Source organism: Canis lupus, chromosome 5 (genome assembly GCF_003254725.2).
Source record: "Canis lupus dingo isolate Sandy chromosome 5, ASM325472v2, whole genome shotgun sequence".
Taxonomy (NCBI): domain Eukaryota; kingdom Metazoa; phylum Chordata; class Mammalia; order Carnivora; family Canidae; genus Canis; species Canis lupus.
The window spans coordinates 62,769,156-62,790,809 of record NC_064247.1 but is presented as its reverse complement, the minus strand read 5'-3'; the positions used below and the strand labels follow the sequence as shown (position 1 = coordinate 62,790,809).

Genomic DNA, 21,654 nt, shown 5'->3' with positions numbered 1-21,654 from the left:
GGGGGGAAGCAGCGCTCATCATTTCAATGTGGAGAAGCTAAAGTGCTCAACATGGCATCGGGCACACACAGTAGGTACTTACTACATGTTGCATCCTGCCTTCTCCCGTTCCCTCTTAACACCAGGGGACATGGATGGAATCTTGAATGTCTAGTGCAAAAGAGCACTGAGCCAGGGGATACTAGGCCACTACCAGTTATGGCCTTAATGGGCAGTCCAAGGAGCCCAGTCCCACCCAGGGGGCATCTTGGGAGTGGCTTGATGTCACTTGATGTCACTTGATGTCCACCATACTGCCCGAAGGAGGTGAGGAGGCAGGAAGCCCCAGGTGGGGATGAAGAACTTCACAAAACTCCAAACTAAATAATGTGAATTTCTTAGGTCAGGACCAGGGACAGAAAGTCCCAAAACTTTTCTCCAGCAGGAGGTAGAGGCCGTAGGGATATTCTACGATGATGCTCATGATAGCTATGGTGAGCTCACCCTGAGCTATGATGATGCTCAGGGGTGGTTCTCAAAGTGGGGTCCCCGGATCAGGAGGTCAGCATCACCTGCTGGTGAAGCAAATGCTCGGGCCCCACCCCTGACCCACAGAACAGAAACTCTGTAGGTGGGGCCCAGTGGTCTGCGTTCAATGAGCCCTCTGCATGATTAGGAGGCTGCTGGTTCAAATGAATTACGGCTCAACATTTTGGACTCTTGAATCCATGTGAAATAAGAACTGCCAGGCTCGGATTTACAACACCATTTTTTAAAGAACTACTTGTTCTATCTTGATTTGAAATATTTCAAGTGTCATACATGCTCATAAGAAATCTCAATCCAGAAACGTATAAAGTGTAAATTAAAGTGTCCCCCTCCCACTGGGGGTCAGTTCACTAAGGGGAAAGGATCACACCCACATGCTACTCCCCAGTTGGCTTTTTCCAAGTCATAGTATATTAGCTCCTGTGTCAATTTTATGTGTTAGGAGCCATATGTTATTCCATCATCATAATCTGTCACTTGTCTCTAGAGATGAATGTGTAGGTTGCTTATAGTGATGGTCATGTGTGGGGTTAGGGATTTCTCCTTGGCAGGGTGGCCTGAGACCAGCTTCCTCTTACTAGTTCATGGCTACCTTTTCTCTCATCACTCTTGAAGTCTTGGACCTCAAGGCCCCACCCTACTGTCCATCTTTAGCAGAAGAAGATTAAATGTCAAAGGAACCTCCGACTGGGCTTCCTGGTGTTGGGACTGGCCATGGTGCCTGGAAGGTGTTCAGATTTCTGCATAGCTAGCTGGTACAACTTCTTAACCCACAATGGCTCATGGACTTCCTCTTCTATGTTGCTGGACCTCCTCCTCCTCTCCTGTCAACCTGGGAAGTTCTGAACACCATCTGGGCTGCCATCTTGACAAGAGGGGCTCAGCAAATCCAAAGGCAGCGAATAAACCAATCCTGAACTTCCAGGCTGGCAGAAGGGTCCAGGTGCCATACCCCCATGGCAGCAGCTTGTCGCAGGGAGGACAAGGAAGGAAGTGGCCTCCCCAAGCTGAGACTTCTTGGGAATATTACACAGCCATCCAAGATGCTGGCTGGAAGGACCACTGTTCAAGGGGCAAGAAGAAAGGTCTGCGATTTCAGATGAAATGAAGATCACCAACTGTATCTGCCCAAAGAGTAAAATCTAGAACATACTATAGAGGCATGCATGGGAAAAGAGATGACAAGGAAGCCAGAAAACTGAAAACGTGGCTGTGTTTAGTGTGAATTTCCCTTTCTTTCATATTTCCTTACTGTTGTTTTATTATCGTTGCAAAAACATACATGGATGAACTCCCATGTCTGTCAGTAGACGAACAGGTAAACAAACTGTGGATTATACATACAATGATGGAACATTATTCAGGCATAAAGAAGCATAGAGGATTGACACAGGCTACAACATGGATGGACCTTAAATGAAATACTTGATGCTGGGTGAAAGCAGCCAGACATAATAAAAGATCGCATATGGCATGAGCCCACTGATATGATAAAGCCAGAAGAGTGACTCCATAGAGACACTATGCATGTTGGTGGTTGCCAGGGGCTGGGGAAGGTGGGGAGAAGTGAGAGTGACTGCTAAGGAGTTAGGGCCTCTTGTGGTGGGGGAATTAGAATGTTCTGGAACTAGTCAGAGAGTGGTTGCACAGTATCATGAATGTACTAAATGCCACTGAATTGTACTCTTGAAAACCGTTACGTGAATTTCACCTTGACAAACAAAAAAAGCACAAATGGATGACAGATGCCCACCTGTCCAAAGTGCACACGGCAGGAGGTGGGTGTGGAAGCGGCGAGGAAGGCCAGGAGCCGAGGCGGTCTGGCAGGTGGAAGGAGGCCTGTTCGCCAGGGTTACACACAGGGCCATGGCCAACAATATTCATATGTGGGGAGTAAGGAGCCTTCTAGAGCTGGGCTGCAGCTGCTCAGTGCTCTGCTCCCCACCACCCCCCTCTTTCCTCCAAAAGAAAAAGTGCAGAGCTGTGGTTTGGCAGACCCGCTGCCTGGACACAGCACCTGTAGATCGAGTTTCTCTGGAGGAATCTGGAGTGTGTGCCTGCATCTCTGTGCCTGTACCCAAAATGTGGTGTGGGGAGGGGTGACAACACATGCAGGAGCACCCTGCCCTGAAGATGAGGCTATGGAAGGACCCATGTCACAGTGATCACTGTCTGTGCTCTCCCCACTTGGGGAGCGAGGTGGGACAAGGAAAGCCTTGCTAGAATTCCCAGGCCCCTGCTTTTGCACAGAGCAAGTCAACACCCCAAGGCCACTCCAAATTGGCAGAGGTCCTACTTTGCGATACCAGGAAACCATTCTCGCAGCTCAGATCCTGCTCACTCCCTCTGTTTATGACGCTGGTGCCCGCCTGCCAGCTGCGATGCCACACCACAGGGCTTTGGCCCAGGCTGGGGCATGGTTTGACTGGACCTGTCACCACATGAAAACCTGTTCTCATGGGTTGAGTTTCTGTGTTCTCGTGAGGATTATTGCTCACAGACCTGGAAAGACCTAAGCCTCTTGGGCCAGGTGCCAACATCTCCCACCGACCCTCTGCGGCTGGACTCACTCATATAAAACATGGAAAGTTGGGCAAAAAACAACCACCCTTAAGGTCTATGTGCATACAGAGGTGTTACAAAATATCCAGGTTGCATACTCACCTGCTAGGCCCTGGGGGGCTGGGGGGCACCAGCTTCCCAAGACCCTTTCCTCGTTTCTTAGTCCCTGAGTACCTCAACTAAGTGGAAAATTCAAAAGTATGGGCTGCACATGGTTGGTGTTTAGGAAAGTAGGAGAGTGCCCCACCTATGCTGCCAGAGAGCATCTTCCCCCGGTGGAAAGTGCTAAGAATGGGCAAAATCAGCAGGACAGTCACCACAGAAGTGATCCAACCTGAGAGGTGGTCTATACATGTTCAGCTCATGAACACTTGGGAAACAGCCAAATCCAAGTAAGGTGCCTTAAGGTCAGAATTCATTTCAAAAATATTAGGCACCTACAATATACATAGTAGAAACCATTGCCTTTGTGGAGCTTAGTCTAGTGTGTGGGGGATGGATAGCAATCATTTGAACAACTCATGCAGGCTTCAAGGACAAAGGTTTTTATCTGTTGTGCTCACTGTGGCAGCTCCCATGCCTAGAACAGTGCCTGGGGCAGAGTAGGTGCTCAATAAATAAGTGTCGAATGAGTAAATATCTAATGCAGGGTCAAGTAATACAGGTCAAAGAAAAACAAGGCAGAGTAGTGAGGACAGAGCAAGGGATGGGAATAGGTGGTAAGGGAAGGTTTCTCTGATACTGTGATATATGGACAGAGATCTGGATGAATGAGGGGAGAAAGCATGAGCCTGCTTTAGAGGAAGAGCATTTTGGGCAGAGGGAACAGCTGGTGCAAAGGCCCTGAGGTGGAAGCATGCTTGGTATGTTGAGAGAATAACAGAGGGGCCATATGGCTAGAGTCCAGGGAGGGGAGGCTGTGGAAGGAGGCAGGGTAAGAGCTCTGCAGATGGCAGGCACACAGGCCCTGTGAGCCAGAGTAGGGACTCTGGATTCTGTCTTCAGTGTGATGAGAAACCAGCAGAGGGCTTTGAGCAGGCAGGGGGCACAGTCTGACTTCTGCTCTAACAGGATCCTGTTAGGCTGTTGTGTTGAGAAGAGGTTGTTGGCAGCCAGAGTGGAGGCAGGGAGACCAGCTGAAGAGTCAATGCAAGGATGTTGCTTGAACTTGGGAGGGTGGTAGAAGCGGTAGGATCCAGAGCGTAACCAAAACGAATTATAACCCAATAGGTGACATTAGGCCTTGTCTAATGAAAGGGCTTATTGGAGAAAGGGCTTGTTTAAAAAAGCTAGTGGTGAGTGAGGACACAGACTCAGAGCCTGGGAAGAGGGCGGCCTAACCTATGGGCCCTCTTGTTACATCTGCCCCGATGGGGACAGCAGATATTGGTTATAAAACAGGAGGGCCATTCAACAGGTTCCCCTGAGCTCTGGTTCTATGCTTCCCATTTGTCACCTTCAGAGGTGAACACAAATCTTTAGCACACCTGACTGTCCTACTCCTTACTGTATGTAAATAAATTACCTCAGGTTTATACCCCAGTCTATGTGAGTTTGTTAGCTCTCTCTAAACTACATCCAAATTGGAAACACTGGGGGGAAAAAAATCCAGTTCCCGAATCTACAAAATGTGGATGGACCACTATGACCCCAAGGGCCCAGATGGCCCCCTTGGGATCATCATCTGAGTAGCCCCAGTGCCTTCATCCAAGACTTCTTGGAACTGCAACAGGGTCAGTCAAGGGCAACTTGTTTACCAAGTGCCTACAAAGATGGAGAAGACACAAGCAGTCTGGAGTTGGGCCACTTGGGTTTAAGCTTCAGCTCCATGAGCTGGGAGACCTTGGGCAAGCTCTCGCCCTCCTCTGAGCCTTGTGTCCTCCACTGGAATGACAGGGGCATGACTGCTTGGCACCATGGCTTTGCTCTGAGGATCAAATGAGGAGCCCATAGAGAGCTTGGCACTTAATAAAGACCCAACACTGGTGATGCATTTGTAATTTAGGGGTTTGAGGAGAAGGGAGGGAGGGAGGGAGGGAAGCTGGGAGGGTTTCTTGGGAGAGCATCTCTGGTAGCTGTCCAGTGGTGGAATGCAGTCATAGAACAACCCCAAAGAACAGCCGCCTCAGGGTGTCCATGACTCAGCTCGGTGGCTGCCTCTGGCCATCTCAAGCTCATTAATGCAGGGAGAGGCCTCCTCAGGAAGCCCTCAGGTGCCAATGCCCCAAGGCCAGCAGTGGTTTTGCCTGCCTCTGCCGGACACTCCCTAGTGGCTCCCCAACGCGCCACCCCCCCTGCTGCGCCTGCTCCAGGGCGTGGTGGCAGCTGTGGCTGTCCTGGGCTCTGCTGAGGCCCTGTGGCCGGAGGAGGCCGGGACACACACATCTGGAGAAGTTTCTTGGGGAAGCAACTTTGATCTGGGCTGAGTCTATCCTACATATCACATCTGAGAACACAAAAGGAAGAAAGGGGAAGTGGGGAAAAAGGGAAATTGGCCCAATATCCATTGAATGGGCTAGTGGGGCAGGGGGGCAATCAGGCCTCAGGGAGGAAGAAGCCAGAAAGGATGTGCTTGCTTCTCCAGCAAGCTTGTCTGAACAACTTTGGAGACGTGAGCCAGCCTAGGATCGGCCATCCGAGCCGAGCCAGGTCCCATGGGGCCCTGGGTCCCCGTGAGGGCTGCAGGTGCACCCCACAAGTGCACACCTCGACCGCCTTCAGAAAGGTACTTCCTCTGCAAGCTGGACTTGCGGTGAAGTACAGGTGGCAGCAGGTTACCTTCCCGGGGAGCCGGTGGGAGGGGGGGCAGAGGATGCGGCCCGCCCCCGCCAAGGTCACAGCCACAGGGAAGCTCAGACCTTAGACCCAGGTGTGGGGACCCTGTGCTACCCGCCCTGCTGTGGCTGGGCCCCCCAGGGACTGCCTTCCTGGCCAGGCAGCGAGTTTCCACAGCTGGAGGAGGACCACAGCTCCTCTCCCGCCGAACACTGGATGTGTCTAGGGCAGTCCCAAGTTTCCGTTCCCATATCAAGAGCGCCTCTTTTCTGCTGAGGCAGCAGGACCTGCCAACAAAACAAGCGGCCAGGACCCACGGTTTTCGTAACACAACGCCTTCCCTTGAAGCGCAGTGAATCACCGAGGTTTAATCGGATCGGCAGCTGGGCCGGTGGACGGCATCTGTGTGACGGCGCCCCGGCGCCCCCACCGCCTCTCCACCTCTCCTGGCCCCCAACTGCAAAACCAGACACGACCGCGGCCCTGCACGCGGAGCAGTCCAACTCCTTCCCCGAGGACACAGCTGCTTTCGGGGCCAGGGACCAGCTGGTTACACCTGCAGCTGGCGGGGAGTGCAGAGTCTCGGGCCTCCCCAGGTGATCTGCGCCCGGGCGGGGGGCTGAGGGAAGGCGGCAGAAGGCAAACGGAGGGGCGTCCAGCCTCTCCAGGAAGCAGTCCTGAACGTACCTGGCTCCTAACAAACCAAATCTAGAAGCCGACAAGTTTCACAGAAGTAACGGGGAAGAGTCTGTCACTGCCAGACCCACCGGAGCAGGGGCACCTGAAAGGGGCTGTAGATTCCCTGGCCCACACCTTCTAGAAGCCTCCGGCCACTTGGGGTCTGGGAAGACCCAGGTTTTGGTGACACTGTTCCAGCCCTTCCTCTGCTCACAGTCCGGCAGGGGCTCCCTTCTACCCACCCTCAAGTCCTCAGCTCTCCAAATATCCTCAATCCACCAGCGACCCACGCCAGCCGTGCCACTGCTCTCTGGGAGCCTCACACTTTCCTGCAGCCACACATGTTGCAGTGCCGACCCTGTCACTTCAAACAACCCCACCTGCTGGAATCCAGTCCGCCTGTCTGTCCGGGCACTCCTGGTCACAGAGCCTTCCCGGGTCAGCCTCATGCACATCTCCTGCTCCCGTAAAAAAAACCTCTGCCAGAATCACCTCCAGACCCTGGGTCCTGCCAGAACCTAGAAGGCAGGGCCCCTGTGGCCCCAAGTGACATCCTGGCTGAGAGCTGCCCCACACAGCCCGCCAGCAAGTGGCCTCACAGTCTCCCGGACACCTACCGGCAGATCCAGAGTTCTGGAATGTTTGGGGCCAGGGCCTGCGAAAGGCGTTGGGAGAGAAGCCCACGGGCCCTCAGGCTGGGGGAGCGGAGGAGGCAGCGCCCCCAGCCCTGCCAGCAGCCCGGGTCTGCAGGTCCCCCAGACCTCTCTCGCTGGGGCTGGATCAGCCCTGGCCTGAGTGAGCTCCACCGTCACCAAGGGGAAGCGGCCCTTGGTTACCACCGGCCTGGAGAACACAGAAGGCAAAACAAACAGTGGAGCCGCTCCTCCACTGACTCGCTCCTCGCTGCTGGGAACAATTACAAGGTTATAGGCCAGTTTTTAAAAGCCCTCCAGAAGGGAGGCTGTGGGCCCAATGGGAGGCCACTCTGTAACCCATTCCCTTCCTCCTGCTGCTGCTGCACCCTCCCCAAGAGCCAGGGAGCCTCCCTCCACCCCAGTCAGGGCAGCCCAGAAAAGCAAGGCCTGAAGTCACAGAGGAAGCGGGGCAGAGGCAGGATCTCAGGCAGACACTATACCCATTTCGAGGTTTCAAAACGACAGATGGGCCCGGCTTGGCAGCGGCTGTGGAGGTGACATCCCCAGACCCCAGTCCAGCCTGCAGGAGCAGCCTCATGACAGCACTGTCCCCTGAATCCCCTTCCCAGCCCCCTCTGGCAATGACCAGCTCTCCTGTCCCCAAACAACTTGCCATGAAACGAACAGAAACTCACCAGCTTACTGGGCTCCAGCTGGGGCTGGCAGGCGATGGGCCAGGATGGCACCGAGGCCATGGCCAGACTCAAGGCTATCCTCAGGGGGTACTCCGGGCCCAGTCTGGGTACTGATCCCCATTTGCCTCCTGTCAGAGGAGACCCAGAACTCCAGGCAGTTGGGTCACCCACGGGCAGAGGCACCTCTTGGCTGGGGCCTCAGTTATGTCCCAGGTCCCCAAGAGCAGAAATTCACAGGAGGGATACATTAGTGGAAATAGGGTAGGGGGGCAGCCCCGGTGGCTCAGTGGTTTAGCGCTGCCTTCAGCCCAGGGCATGATCCTGGAGACCTAGGATTGAGTCCCACGTCAGGCTCCCTGCATGGAGCCTGCTTCTCCCTCTGCTTGTGTCTCTGCCTCTCATGAATAAATAAATAAAATCTTTAAAAAAAAAAAAAAAGGAAATAGGGTAGGGGAAGAGCTGAGTGATACTCCTCACCCCAGTCTCAAGGTGTCCCCCAGGTGGTGGGGGAGGGGCCCATGCCCCCTTCCCTCCCCCACTGTGGATTTATACCGAGCCTTTAATATCTTCCAGCACCGATTCAAGCCCTGCTTTCTCTCCCTACTTCCACACTGAGAAGGTGGGAGCATCCCTCACTTCCCCCAGGGGACAGATTGCTAACTCTGGAGAAGGTATGTGGCAGTGGGTCCAAACCCCCAACAAAAGGAAGAGCCATGAGAATACCTGTCTTACCTTTGGAATCACCCCACCCCCACTCCTCCCACCCCACCAGGCACAGGAGTCAGGTTTTCCCCAGTCTTAGTGAAGTCATGCTGGTCTCAGGCTGGAAGACCCCACCCTGGTTTCAGGGGCCTCCTAGGGCACAGATAGAGAAAGAGACAGAGAGATAGGGATAGAGACATAGACAGAGAGACACAGAGAGACACAAGATGAGGCAGGAAAGGAAGCACGGGGAGCAGGAGGCAGGGGCCTGGAGGCCTCAAACCCTCAACAAATGTCCACTTGGGACTCCAAGTGACTAGAGTGTCCCCATCAGGAGGGCAGGGCTGAGGATGGGTGTGGGACCTGCCCACAGAGGGGCTGCTAACCAGGGGAACCTTTTCCATGTGAGGCAGGAGGGTTAGCGCCCATGACCGGAGGGGAGAAGGGTGGCAGAGAGCTGGGATGCACCTCCTCCCACCCCCAGCCTTACCCTGCTCCTTCCCCGCACAAAGCAGATTTTCTGTTCTCAAACCTGGGAGGTCTTGAAGTTAAAACAAGCTGACAACCTCAGTGACCAGGCAGGCCAGTGGCTCCACGGCCTGGAAGGGAGAGGTCACCTGGCCAGGTGCAAGCTTCCTGTTTGGGGACTGGCTCTGGGGAGAGAGAGGGGACCAGTGGCAGTGGCAGCTCCACCAAGCAGGCCTGGAGGCTTGGGGGCGGTGCCCCCTCTCCTTTTAAAAGGCACCAGTACCTTTGGAGGTGAAGGCCTGGCTCCCCTGAGTATCGGAGCCAAGCTCCCAGTCTCTCTGCCCCACCTGGCCAAGTCTCTGCTTGTCTGAGAGGGACCAGGGGCCAACTTCCGCCCCACCCTGCCCCTGTCACGGAGCTGTTCTCTCGGTGGGGGTGGGGGTGGTGCTGAACTGCGGGGTTAGTCTGAGATCCCCACTCTGACATGCTGGGAATTGAAATGGAGCGTTTCTAGGACAGCCAGACAGAAACTATAGGAAGCTCCTCCCCGGCTCCCTTGAGTTGATAGTTTCTTCCAGACCTTCAGGTGTGGACTTTGCTCTGAATGGGGGAAGTGAAAGGACCAAGACTCATTGGACTAAGACCTCAGACCCTCCTGGGAGCACCCCCTTCCTCTGTCTCCCTTGAGGACTCCCCACTGGGGCAAGGGACCACTGCTGCTTTCCCCAACAGGAGTTCAGCTAGGGAAGAAGTCACTGGGCGGTGTCTTCTGTTTAAAAATCTGTAAACTGGCTTTCTCTTTGTAGTCTCTCTCCTCCCACATTAGAGGAAAAACATAAACCATCAGGAAAAAGTAAAAAGCTTCTTGACACAGCCTTGTTCTTTTCAACTACAAGGATCTGTCCAGCAAATGTGATGGTCTGCCTGTCTGGCAAGGCAGAGCCTGGGTGGGGAGACCGAGGCAAACACACCAGAGGTGCCTGCAGCCTTGTGGGAGAGTCACAGCAGAAGCAGGTGTATGACCTGCAGGGCTGCAGAGACAGGTGGGGGGCGAGATGAGCTGAGAGAGGCAGGCAGGAGAGACACTCTGGGCAGAGAACCTGGCCAGTGGTGATGGCGTATTTGGGAACCCAAGGGAGGTCAAGTGATTAGAGTAGCAGGAGCATTTAGGGCAATAATTAGCGAGCATGAGCGCAAGACAGGGTCTGGAGCAGGATGGTTGAATGTCACTATAGGGGGTCAGGACTCAGGCACTCGGACCAGCTGGGGAGGTATCAGATCAGAAAGTTCATCTGGCCCCCTGGGCTTCCAGAAAGCACTTTAAAAGGAAAGCTAATGAATGTCCTCTCTTTCCATGGAGCAGTTACAGTTGCTCTGCTTAATGAAAAGTGCCATGAGGGGCAGTGGCTTCATAAACACAGCAAGTGATGCCCTTTTATTGTCTCCAGGCTTGGGGACCCTAGTAGAGGAGGTGGCCTCTTGTGTGCCACTCCCCCTAAACACTTCCTCGAATACTTCTTGCTTTCTTTCTTTTACTTTGGGGGAGGTAGGTTAAGAACCAGGAAGGAAGAAAAAGAATATTTCTTTTAGGTAAACAAAATTTGAAATGCGTTATCAACCCAAGAAATACTATTTCCAACCAACAGCATGAGTAACAAATATGTAGTCTGCAAGAGGGCTGAGAGAATCAAAGACAATAATAGACGTGAAGAGGCCAACATTTCCCAGCACATAGTGGATCCTTCAACAATACCGGATGTTCACGCAGACCTCACTGTGAGGGGGGCATTTTTGGGGAACTTTGCACTTTTTACATATTGATGTATTAGGTGGCATAATAATTGTTGTTCACATGATATTCAAGGGGTCAAATTTTAACTCCAAAGATCATCCTCTAGCCACTGACCACAGAACCAGAGAACCATTACTTTCTTTTCAAGCACAAAGAGATCTTAAAGACCACCTAATGGGGATGCCTGGGTAGCTCAGCGGTTTAGTGCCTGCCTTCAGCCCAGGGGTGTGATCCTGGAGTTCTGGGATCAAATCTCACATCGGGCTCCCTGCATAGAGCCTGCTTCTCCTGCCTGTGTCTCTGCCTCTCTCTCTCTGTCTCTCATGAATAGATAAATAAAATCTTAAAAAAAAAAACAAAACACCATTCAATCAAAATGCTTTTTTTGGTAAAATGGTGCAGCTGCTGAGGTAGGTAGTATGGTGAATCCTCAAAAAAAATTTTAAGACTTTTTAAAAAATTACTTATTCATGAGAGACACACAGAGAGAGGCAGAGACACAGAGGGAGAAGCAGGCTCCCTGTGGGGACTCCGATCCCAGAACTCCAGGATCACGCTCGGAGCCAAAGGCAGACGCTCAACTGCTGAGCCACCCAGGTGTCCCTTGAATCCTCAGAAATTTAAACACAGAATTACCATTAACATATGATCCAGCAACTCCAGTTCTGGGCATATACTCAAAAGAATTGAACGTGGGGTCTGGAACAGATATTTGTATGCCCACGTTCACAGAAGCATTACTCACAGCAGCTAAGAGGTAGAAGCAACCCAAGTGTCTATGGATGAATGCGTGGGTGAGCAAACTGTGGAAGATCCATACAATGGAATATTATTCAGCCTTAAAAAGGAAGGACATTCTGACGTGCTATAACACGGATGAACCTTGAGGACATTATGCTCAATGAAATAAGCCAGTCACAAAAAGACAAATACTAGTGATTCCACTTCTATGAGGCACCTGGAGTACTTAGATTCATAGATGGCAAGGGGAATGGTGGGTATCAGGGGCTGCAGAAAGGGAAGGGTAAGAGTTAGTGTTTCATGGGGACACAGTTTCAGTCTGGGAAGACGAAGATGAGAGAGTTCTGCAGGTGGATGGTGGTGAGGGCTGCACAGCAGTGTGAATGTGCTTGACACCACCGAACTGTACACTTAAAAGGGGTAAAAACGATAAATTTTATGTATATTTTATGTAAGAAATGCTTTATTTTAGGGGCGCTTGGTAGTTCATTTGGTTAAGCATCACACTCTTGATTTCGGTTCAGGTCATGATCTGGGGGTCATCGGATTGAGCCCTGCTTTGGGCTCCGAGCTTGGTGTAGAGTCTGCTTGGGATTCTCTCTCTCTCTCTCCCTCTGTCCCTCCCCTCTGTGAATGCACTCGGTTGCTCGCTCTCTCTAAAATAAATCTTTTTAAAAAAATGTTTTGTTTTATTGAAAATAAGGAAGAAAAACCTGAGGCATAGAAAAATTAAGTGAGGAAAAAGGGGTCCCTCTACCCTGAGCTACCAGAACAAATGCTGAACAAGGCAAAGGGATGTGGTCAGCCATCCCTGGCTGTGGCCCCCCATCCCCACCCCCTCAGCCAACTGTGGCCAAGGTTGTCCACACATGGAGCTGTTTTCCAAGGAGCCCAACTAGAGGGGAAAATCGGTCCAAGCAGAGAGATAGAATGTCACCATTTCTTTGGCTAACGGGCTCCAGAGACTTTTTTGCCAACCTCCCTTCTTCTCAGAATAAGGAAAAGAAAGGCCTGAATACTGACAGGCTGCTTCCAGGCCCAGTCTGAGGGGGTGGGCAGTGGGGGTGTTCCCCCACTATTTCACACTGGGGGTGCCTCACAAACCCAATGGGGAGGCAGGACCGGCAAGAGATATAAGTGGGCTTGGAGAAGAAGATAATTTCTGGAAGGCCGAGCCCAAAATGGCTAAGAAGCTGGGATAGGTTGCTGTCCAGGAAATGACTCATGTCTCCCCTGGTCCCTTGGGGCTGCTCTGGGAACAGACGCTGCAACAAGGAGACAAAGGTTCTCGAGGTTCTCACAGGAAGGCGGCTTCTGGCCGATTCCACCAGGGACTAGAGACCTGAGAGACACCTGGGCTGGTGGGCACCCTGCACGGCCCACGAGGGCGGCTCAGTGCCCGCTCCGGGCTGACGAGTGTGGAAATGGAGCTGGAGGGCCACCAGCCCAGGGTGCGCCATGGACTCGTTGCCCGCTCCTGCCACCACCCACACTTCCTGTGGCCTCTGTCACCCTCCACACGCTCAGGCTGCTGAGCCTAACAAGCTGTTGTGGGGCCCCAGCACTTCAGGGGAAAGTGTTCTTCTAAAGTCATGACCTCCTCATCAATAAATCGAACAGCCTAAAACAGCATCTTTTCCATCTCTCAGCCTTGTGAAAATACGGACTGTGTCCTTGACCTTGAAACATTGGTTTCGCGCTGGGCGAGGCTCCCACCCCAGCTCCTCTGCCAGCTCTTCCTCCTGCCCCTTAGACACAGATGCTCTGGACAGTCCCTCCCTCCCGGGGGTCCTCTGCTCTCCTGGCTCTAGGGAGCATCCCCCTTGACCTTGACGCGTCCAGCAGATAGCATCTCTCTAATGCCAACCCTGCCCCCACCCACAGCTCCCCCTACCCCACCCCGACTCAAGGCCTCTATATCTGCCGATTTCTCTCCTCATCCTCCCATCCTTCCAGATTCAAACCCCTTACTTCCCTGTACTCTTCTTGGCTTCCCACATTAGCACCAAATGTTATAAACTCCTTGCCCCTGTAATTGCTCCAATCTGTCCCCACTCTCATGTTTAAGTCACTATCACTGGCAAGGAGACCGCAAGAGTCCCCAGACTGGCCTCTCTGCCCACAGCGTCTCTTCGACCCAGCCCACACAACCAATCTTCCCGAAACGCTCTCATGTAGATGGCTTCCTTCGTTTTGAAAATGTCTAATTCAAAAACGTATAAAAGGGATTTGTATTTTCAACACCTAAAATGAACAGCTGTCAACGGTTTGTCACATGCGCTTCTGGTCCTTTTCCTGTGCAATGGTCAAATGGCCAGAGGACGTGAATAGGCAATTTGGGGAAAAAGTAAATGCAAATGGTGAATAAACATGTATGGAAAGATGCCAGACTTCCCTGGTACACAGAGACCCACAGAACTGAAGTGATAGAGTTATCCGTTGTACCCCCAGGTTTTTAAATAGTCAATGCAGAGATCTTGCTGGTGGGGAGGGAGGAGCTGGCACCCACGCGGCCAGTATGGTCTCAATGCATGCAGCTTTGGGGAAACAAAATCGAAACAGAAATCATCCCAGCAATTGCACTCCTGGGGCTTGGGCCCACAAGGATAAAAGTGGCCGTAGTAAGGATGTCTGCATAGGGTATATATTACGGAGACACTGCCATTGTCTGCTGCTCAAAATTAAGTGTATTGTCATGGATGGAAGAGTCATCAAGTGGATAGCTCTGGCACATCTGTACCATGAACCAGTACACAGCAATTTCAAAAATAAGGTTTACCTTATGACCCAGCAATTGCACTACCAGGCATTTATCCAAAGGATACAAACATAGTGATTCGAAGAGGCAACTGCACCCCCAAGTTTACAGCAGCAATGTCCACAATAGGTCAACTATTGAAAGAGCCCAAATGCCCTTCCACAGATGAATGGATAAAGAAGTCACACACACACACAATGGAATATTACTCAGCCATAAAAAAAAATAAATCTGGGATTCCTGGGTGGCTCAGCGGTTAAGTGCCTGCCTTCACCCCAGGGCATGATCCTGGAGACCCAGGATCAAATCCCACGTCAGGCTCACTGCATGGAGCCTGATTCTCCCTCTGCCTATGTCTCTGCCTCTCTCTCTCTCTCTCTCTCTCATGAATAAATAAATAAAATCTAAAAAAAAAAAAAAGAAACCTTACCATTTGCAATGACGTAGATGGAACTAGAAGGTATGATGCTCAGTGAAATAAGTTAGTCAGAGAAAGTCAATTATCATATGATTTCACTCATGTGGAATTTAAGAAACAAATGAACATAAGGGAAGGGAAGGAAAAATAAAGTAAGATTAAAATAGGGAGACAAACCATAAGAGACAGTTAACTCTAAGAAACAAACAGGGTTGCTACAGGGGAGTGGAGTGGAGGGGATGGGCATTACAGAGGGCATGGGACAGAATGAGCATTGGATGTGATACACAACTGATGAATCACTGAACTCTACCCCTGAAACTAATGATATACTATATGTTAACTAAATTGAATTTAAATTAAAAAAAATTAAGATTAAAAAATGAGGTAGAACCACACCAGTGAATCTGGAGACATTTCCACATGTGTTCAGAGAGAAGAGTCATGGGGACCATGAAAGATGAGCCTGTTTTAATAGAATAATGCTGTCCCCAAAGATATATGCATATATATCACTGGGCAGGCAGGGCGGTATGGAGCTAGGTACTTGGGGTGTATCAACCTTCAGTAAGAGATTTATGTCAAAGTGAAAACAACTAGAAGATAACATGTTGGAAAGGAGGCGGAGAACTGGAAACCCTGTACGGTCTTGGCGGGGATGTAACATGATGTAGGTGTTGCAGAAACAGTACGGTGGTTCCTCAAAAAAACTAGAAGTAGATTTACTGTAGGGCCCAGCACCTCCACTTCTGGTTATATGCCCAGGATTGCCAGCAGAGACTCAGGCAGGTATCTATACACCTGTGTTAATGGCAGCATTGTTCGCAGCAGCCAAAAAGCAGAAGCAACCACTGATAGGTGAATGGATAAGCAAGATGCGGGGCGCCCACTCAACGGAGTACTACTCAGCCTTAAAAAGGAAGGAAATCCTGTCACACGCTGTAATGCATATGGCCCTGGGGGACATTATGCTAAGTGAAACAAACTAGTCCTAAAAAGACAAATTCTGTATGATTTCCTTTACCTGAGGTTCCTAGAGGAGTCAGATGCTTAGGGATAAAAAGTAGAGTGGCAGTTGGGTGGGGGCAATGGGGATAACAAAGTATATTTACTATGATGAAAAAATAAATTTTAAAAATGACTTTTAAAAAAGCTGTTCTATACAAAAAAATAATAGTAATAATAATAATAATAATAATAATAATAAAGGTATCGACAGGCACGTAGGAGCCCAGAAGGGGAGATTGCTGTCATCAGGTGTTAGGGGAGCGGGCTGTCACCCACTCCATGCCCAAAGGATAAACTTCCAACCTGAGCACAAGGTATTCTAGAAGAACCTAGTGGAATGCTGGAAGGCAGCAGAGGCCCGTGGACGGACATGGCCAGCCCAAGGTGACCTCACAGGACCGAGACAGGGTCCATCTTGACCTCACTCTTCTCCTTTTCTCTGATCCCAGCTGGAAGCCAGAGGGAAAAGGAGTCCCTCGACATGGTCCACTGGTCCAGCCCCCAGGACCGGGGTCAACATGGGGTGTGGCAGGGAATGATCTGGGGGGGTGTGGAAGCCCCAGCATAAGTCCCAAGATTGTTTTTTTCTAAGCAAAGTACAATGCAGTATAATACAGGTGTCACCGTTTCAGTGAGAAAGAGAAGTAGAGTATATTATAGGCAAGGTTACATACACACAGCAGATCTGGATGGACCCCCCTCCCCAAGAAAATGACTGTATTTGACATTCTATGGAGGGTACCAGGGTATCTGGGGAACAGGAGTTGATGGGAGGGGTAGACTTTTCACTATCTACTGTATTATGCCTTTTGAATTTTGAACCCTACAAACGGCTCCAAATATTAAAATTTTTGTTCACATTAAAATTTAGAAATAGGGGCACCTGGGTGGCTCAGTCGGTTAACTGTCCGACTCTTGATTTCAGCTCAGGTCATGATATCATGGGGCATGAGAAGGAGCTTTGTATCGGGCTCCATGCTTGGCCGGCAGCCTGCTTGAAGAATCTCTTCCTCTCCTCCTCCTCCCCTGGTCTCCCCTCAAATAAATAAATAAAGCCTTTAAAAACTCAGAAATAAAATTGCATTTTTAAAAGAAAAAAAAATTAGAATGGTGGGTACCAGAGTTTGCGGGGCGGGTAGAGTGTAAGGGATACCGAGTGGTTGTTTTTTGGGGACAAATTTTCAGTTTTACAAGATGAAGAGTTCTAGAGATAGATGTTGGCAGTGGTTGTAAAACCCTGTAAACATGGTTAATGCTACAGAACTATACACCTAAAAATGGTTAAGACATGCTATGGACTTTCAGTGTGCATCCCCAGAAACGCATATGTTGAAATCCTAACCCCTAATGTGATCATACGAGGAGATCAGGCCTTTGGGAGGTGCTGAGGTCAAGAGGATGGTGAATGGGGTTAGTACCCTTATAAAAAGAAACCCCAAAGAGATGATCTTTCTCCCTGCCGCATGAGTATACAATAAAACAGCTGTGTACCAGCCAGGAAGAGGGTCTCACCACACACCACACCTGCCGGCACCCTGATCTTGGATGTCCAGCCTCCAGAACTCTGAGACGTACATGTTTGTTGGTTAAGTCCCCTGCCTGCGGTATTCTCTTGCAGCAAGCCAAGAGGATGAAGACAGATGGTAAATTTTATTTTTTTTAAAAGATTTTATTTATTTATTCATGAGAGACATGGGGGGGGGCGGGGGACAGAGACACAGGCAGAGGGAGAAGCAGGCTCCATGCAGGGAACCTGATGTGGGACTCGATTCCCGATCTCCAGGATCACACCCTGGGCTGAAGGCAGCGCTAAACCGCTGGGCCATCGGGGCTGCCTATAGATGGTAAATTTTATTATGTGTACTTCACCGCAACGTGAAAAAAAGGATGGAAAGACATGCTCCAGGTTAACATCGGTTTGGGATGGGAAATGAGAGAGACAAAAGGGAAGAGGGTTGTAGGCAGACACGAAATAGTCTCCCAAACGTGTCCGCCTGAAGATACGAATGTGTGTGGTCAGGCATCAGGAGGCTAATGTGGGGACCTCAGGATCAGGCGATTTGTACTTCTGTATATTTACATATCCCATATCCCTCAGCCTTCACGGTGAGTGCACATCGTAATCAGGAACAATAAGTTATTTTCGCCATGTAAAAAGATGACATACAGAAAAGCACAAGTGTTGATAGCACCAAACTCCATATTTTTTTCGTGCAGAATTGACAGCCGTAAGCAATGCTGCTTCAGATCGAGTCGTGTCTCCTGGGAGCGTCTTGTGAAAAAATCCCCAGCAATACGTGCATGCCATCCCCTTGGAACATGCGTGATGTTCATCAGGATGTTCTTGCTCTAAAGCCCGGGGTGGCTCCGTCCAGCCAGTAGGACCAAGTCCAAACTTCTGACCTGGGCACCAAAGGCTATTCCCACACTCACCTCAGCTCACTTTGTCACAGAAAGGCTCGCTCCACCGCTTCGCTTGCTCTGACCAGCTACTCCCACCCCCGCCCCTCCATTAGACTCACACACCTGCCAATGTCAGGTCGCCCCACTCATCTGTCACTACAGAACCAGGAGACCCTCCGGAATCCCCTGGAAGTTGCACATCACCTTGAACAACCAGCTAACTAACCAATCAACCAACCAACCAACCAAGTACAAAGGTGCCGTCTCTTTCCTCTCCGTATACTGTTCGCCTGTGAATCAACCTTGGTGTCTGCCCCACCCTAACTGAGACTCCTAGCAATTGTTCAACAATCGTGGGTGAGAAAGGACGCCCCACGTGCTTAGAACAGTGGTACGAGACCCACGCAGACCGTCTGGTTTCTTTCTCAGCACAAACGTGTGGCCATCGGCTGGTGTGCCACTCTGAACCAGTCTGTCACTCAGGGCAACCTTCCTCCCTAGACTCTGGGAATCAGTCCCGGAACAGGCTCCGAAGCTTTATACCATCAAAGTTTTGAGAATAAAACATCTGTAGAGTGGCACTACCCACAGGACAGTGTCCACGACCCTCCCACTGAACCCATCCACACCCAAGCTCACTGTCATTCCTGCTGCTTGTCCAAGGTCTCCCGGACTCTGGCACTGCCTTCTAGTTGGCTGCCAGGCTCACCTCCCAGAACACTCTCCATCCCAGTGCTTTGTGCCCTCCTCATACATCCCACCCACTGCCCCGCAGCACCTTACCTGAACACTCCATCATTCCCTGTCCACAAAGTCATTTCCCTCCTGCCCTGGCGTGAAGTCCTTGGCCCCGGGCACATGCATGCCCTCCATCCACTCAGGATTTCACCTTTGCCTCCCTCTTTAGCTGTGTCTCCCCATCCACGAATCCCTCAATTGGGGGCACCAGACCCTAATGCGGAATAGAACCACCTGTGAATGTTCTTATACCTTCAGGACTCTTCAAGCTTCCTGCTGGATGCCTCGTGCTCCTGCCCTGCGCCACCTGGGGATTCTCATCTACTCTGTTAGAGCTCCAGCAAAACTTCCTACCACTGATCAGAGATCCCAGGAAATGCAGAGTCCACACTTAGTAGCTTAACTAAGCCAGAGCAGCAGTTCTCAAGTGGGGTGATTTTACCTGCCTCCCACCCAGGGGACATTTGGCCATGTCTGCAGACCTTTTTGGGGGCTACACCAGGGATGGGAGGTGCCACTGGTACCCCAAATAACCTCCAGGGCAGATAATCCCACATCAAAAAATTATCCTGCCTGTAATGTTAACAGTGCCCCAGCTGAAAACAGAGAGATGAACGGATGCAGTGCACCCCTGGACAAAACTCTCTTCATGTGGCCGTGGCCAGAAGCACAATCCAGGACACCCGCATCTGTGACTCTGTATCAGGGCAAGGAGGTGGCACCTCCACTCCACGGCTCTCCCGAGCCAGGAGGGAAGTAGCTGACTAGAAACTCCAACCCAACACCATTTCCAGGTCTCTGTGTCACCCTGAGCAAGACATTCGACCACCATGGGCCTTAGGTATCCCCAGCTGTAAAATAAAGTGTCGAAGCAGACTGGCTCTTCTGCAAATGGGGCTAGACAGATTCTTAAAGCACTGGAAAACTTGTTTCTGAGTTAGGGGAGATATGCTATGCCCTCCTGGAGTCACGAAGCCCATTAGCCTCTTCAAGGCTCAGAAAAAATCCTACAGGACAGACACTAGCAGGTGCTGTTCAACTCTGGTGCTTCCACACCCAAGGGAAGGGGATAGTCTTCACGCAGACACCTGCCCACAACGCCGCAAACTGCAAGGGACTCCAGTTTGCAGGCCTCTGAATCTTCCAGCACTGCTGCTTTGTGATTCTCTGATGAGTAGGGGCCCTGCCTCCTTTCACTGCCATGACACTCCGGCTCTAAAGGAGTTGGTGCAAAAGTGTGCTGGAGTTGGGGGTGCTCTGCTGTGTTATGGAAAGGGACATTTTACATGCTCCGCCTCTGCAAACTCCCTGCAGAATCTACCATACTCCTCGAATCCCAAAGCATATCTCTCTGGAGCACTCATTTGTGAATGCAAGATCAGGGGCTCGCTTTTTGCTGGGTGAGAGCAGCTGGTTCTGAGCCACGTCGGGCCCCATCCCCTTAGTTCAGACCAGGGTTTGGCAAATGACAACACATGGGCCAGTCTCAACCACTGTCAGTTTTTGTAAATAAAGTTTTATCGGCACACAGCCATGCCCTTATATTGATATAATCACCTCTGGCTACTTTTCTCCTCACTATGCATAGCTGTGATGGAGAGATCACATGGTCCATAAGCCTAATTACTTACTATCTGGTTCTTAGAGTTTGATGACCCTTGGTCCAGACCTTACGAAATGGTGTCTGCCATGGAAGAAACGGGCCAAACCTCTCCCCGAAACTCCTCCAAGAGCCCGTTCCACCAGACCCAGGCCCCCACATCCACACGCAGGGGGATGACACATGATGCCCAAGCACAAAGCAGCGCCAGGATGCTGCTGCCTGCCACGCCACACCTGCCTACGCCCTCCTTCGCCAGGCACCTGCTCTGCCTTCCCAGGTGCACTTCCCCACCGCAGCCTTCCCTGGAACCCCCAGGGACGCCCCCTCCCTTCACAAGCCAGAACCCATTCACAGTACAGTGTACCAGCTTTTTTTCGGTTATGTACCGGGTTAGCAAACATTTAAGTACATATCTCCTAAAAGAGATATTATGCGTACCTTATGCTCCTGTGTTTCTGTATTGATAGACGACACACATTATGAAACACACATTTAAAAAAAATAGAAATTAGACAGGAAGAGGTTAAAAAAAAAATCAAGCTACGAATTTCTTCCCCTGCCTTGGCAGACCATCTTAGGAGAGGCGTTCTGGAGGCTGCGGGTTCCCAGCGTCACCCAGCACCTGCAGGTGCTCAGGCCTTCAGGTGGGGGCTGTGCTTCTTTCTCAACAAAGGGCAGCAGCTTCACCAACGGATGCACAATCATCCTGCTGCCCACCCAGCCCTGAGCACCTGTCCCAGAGGACCCCTGGGTTAAAGGAGGCTCAGGGTCTTGGGACCCAGGAGCCACCAGGCTGCAGGCAGGAAGGGAAGGATTAGGGACCACCCCCCCCCCCCCCAGAAGGCACCAGCTCCTCCCTCAGCAGCAAGCACTGTGGCACATCCAGGGGGATTTTTGTGTTTTGACTCAGAGGCAATAGGTCTTTCAAATTAAGCCAACGCAGACCAAACTGCAGTAATGAGGAAAGCCCCTTGGACACAGCCGGCTTGGAGTTCACGCTTGTGCCAGGCCGGGGAGGGAAGATGGCTGGTGAGGGGGTGGAGAGCAGCCTGTGGCTCCCTCCTGGGAGGGGCTGCCTCTGGCACAGCAGCTTCAATGGGTTCTCAGACCTACCCCCCCAGTTCCCACCTGGGCCTCCAGCGCCCTCGCT

At 51.2% G+C, this 21,654-nt stretch overlaps 1 protein-coding gene across 5 annotated transcripts in view; it reads right to left on the bottom strand.

Annotated features, from left to right (window-relative positions):
• The window catches only part of SPSB1 (splA/ryanodine receptor domain and SOCS box containing 1), a 69,172-nt gene that overhangs the window by 20,883 nt on the left and 26,635 nt on the right, over nt 1-21,654 (bottom strand). The window contains exon 1 of one of the 5 annotated variants that reach the window (XM_035715792.2): nt 7,161-7,294. The exons of 3 other annotated variants lie outside the window; for them this stretch is intronic. Coding sequence is in view for 1 of the 2 variants with exons in the window: in XM_035715787.2 (XP_035571680.1) it covers nt 6,924-6,998 (75 nt within the window). In the remaining variant the exon portion in view is untranslated. One more of the 5 variants, XM_035715787.2, reaches the window with a different exon arrangement.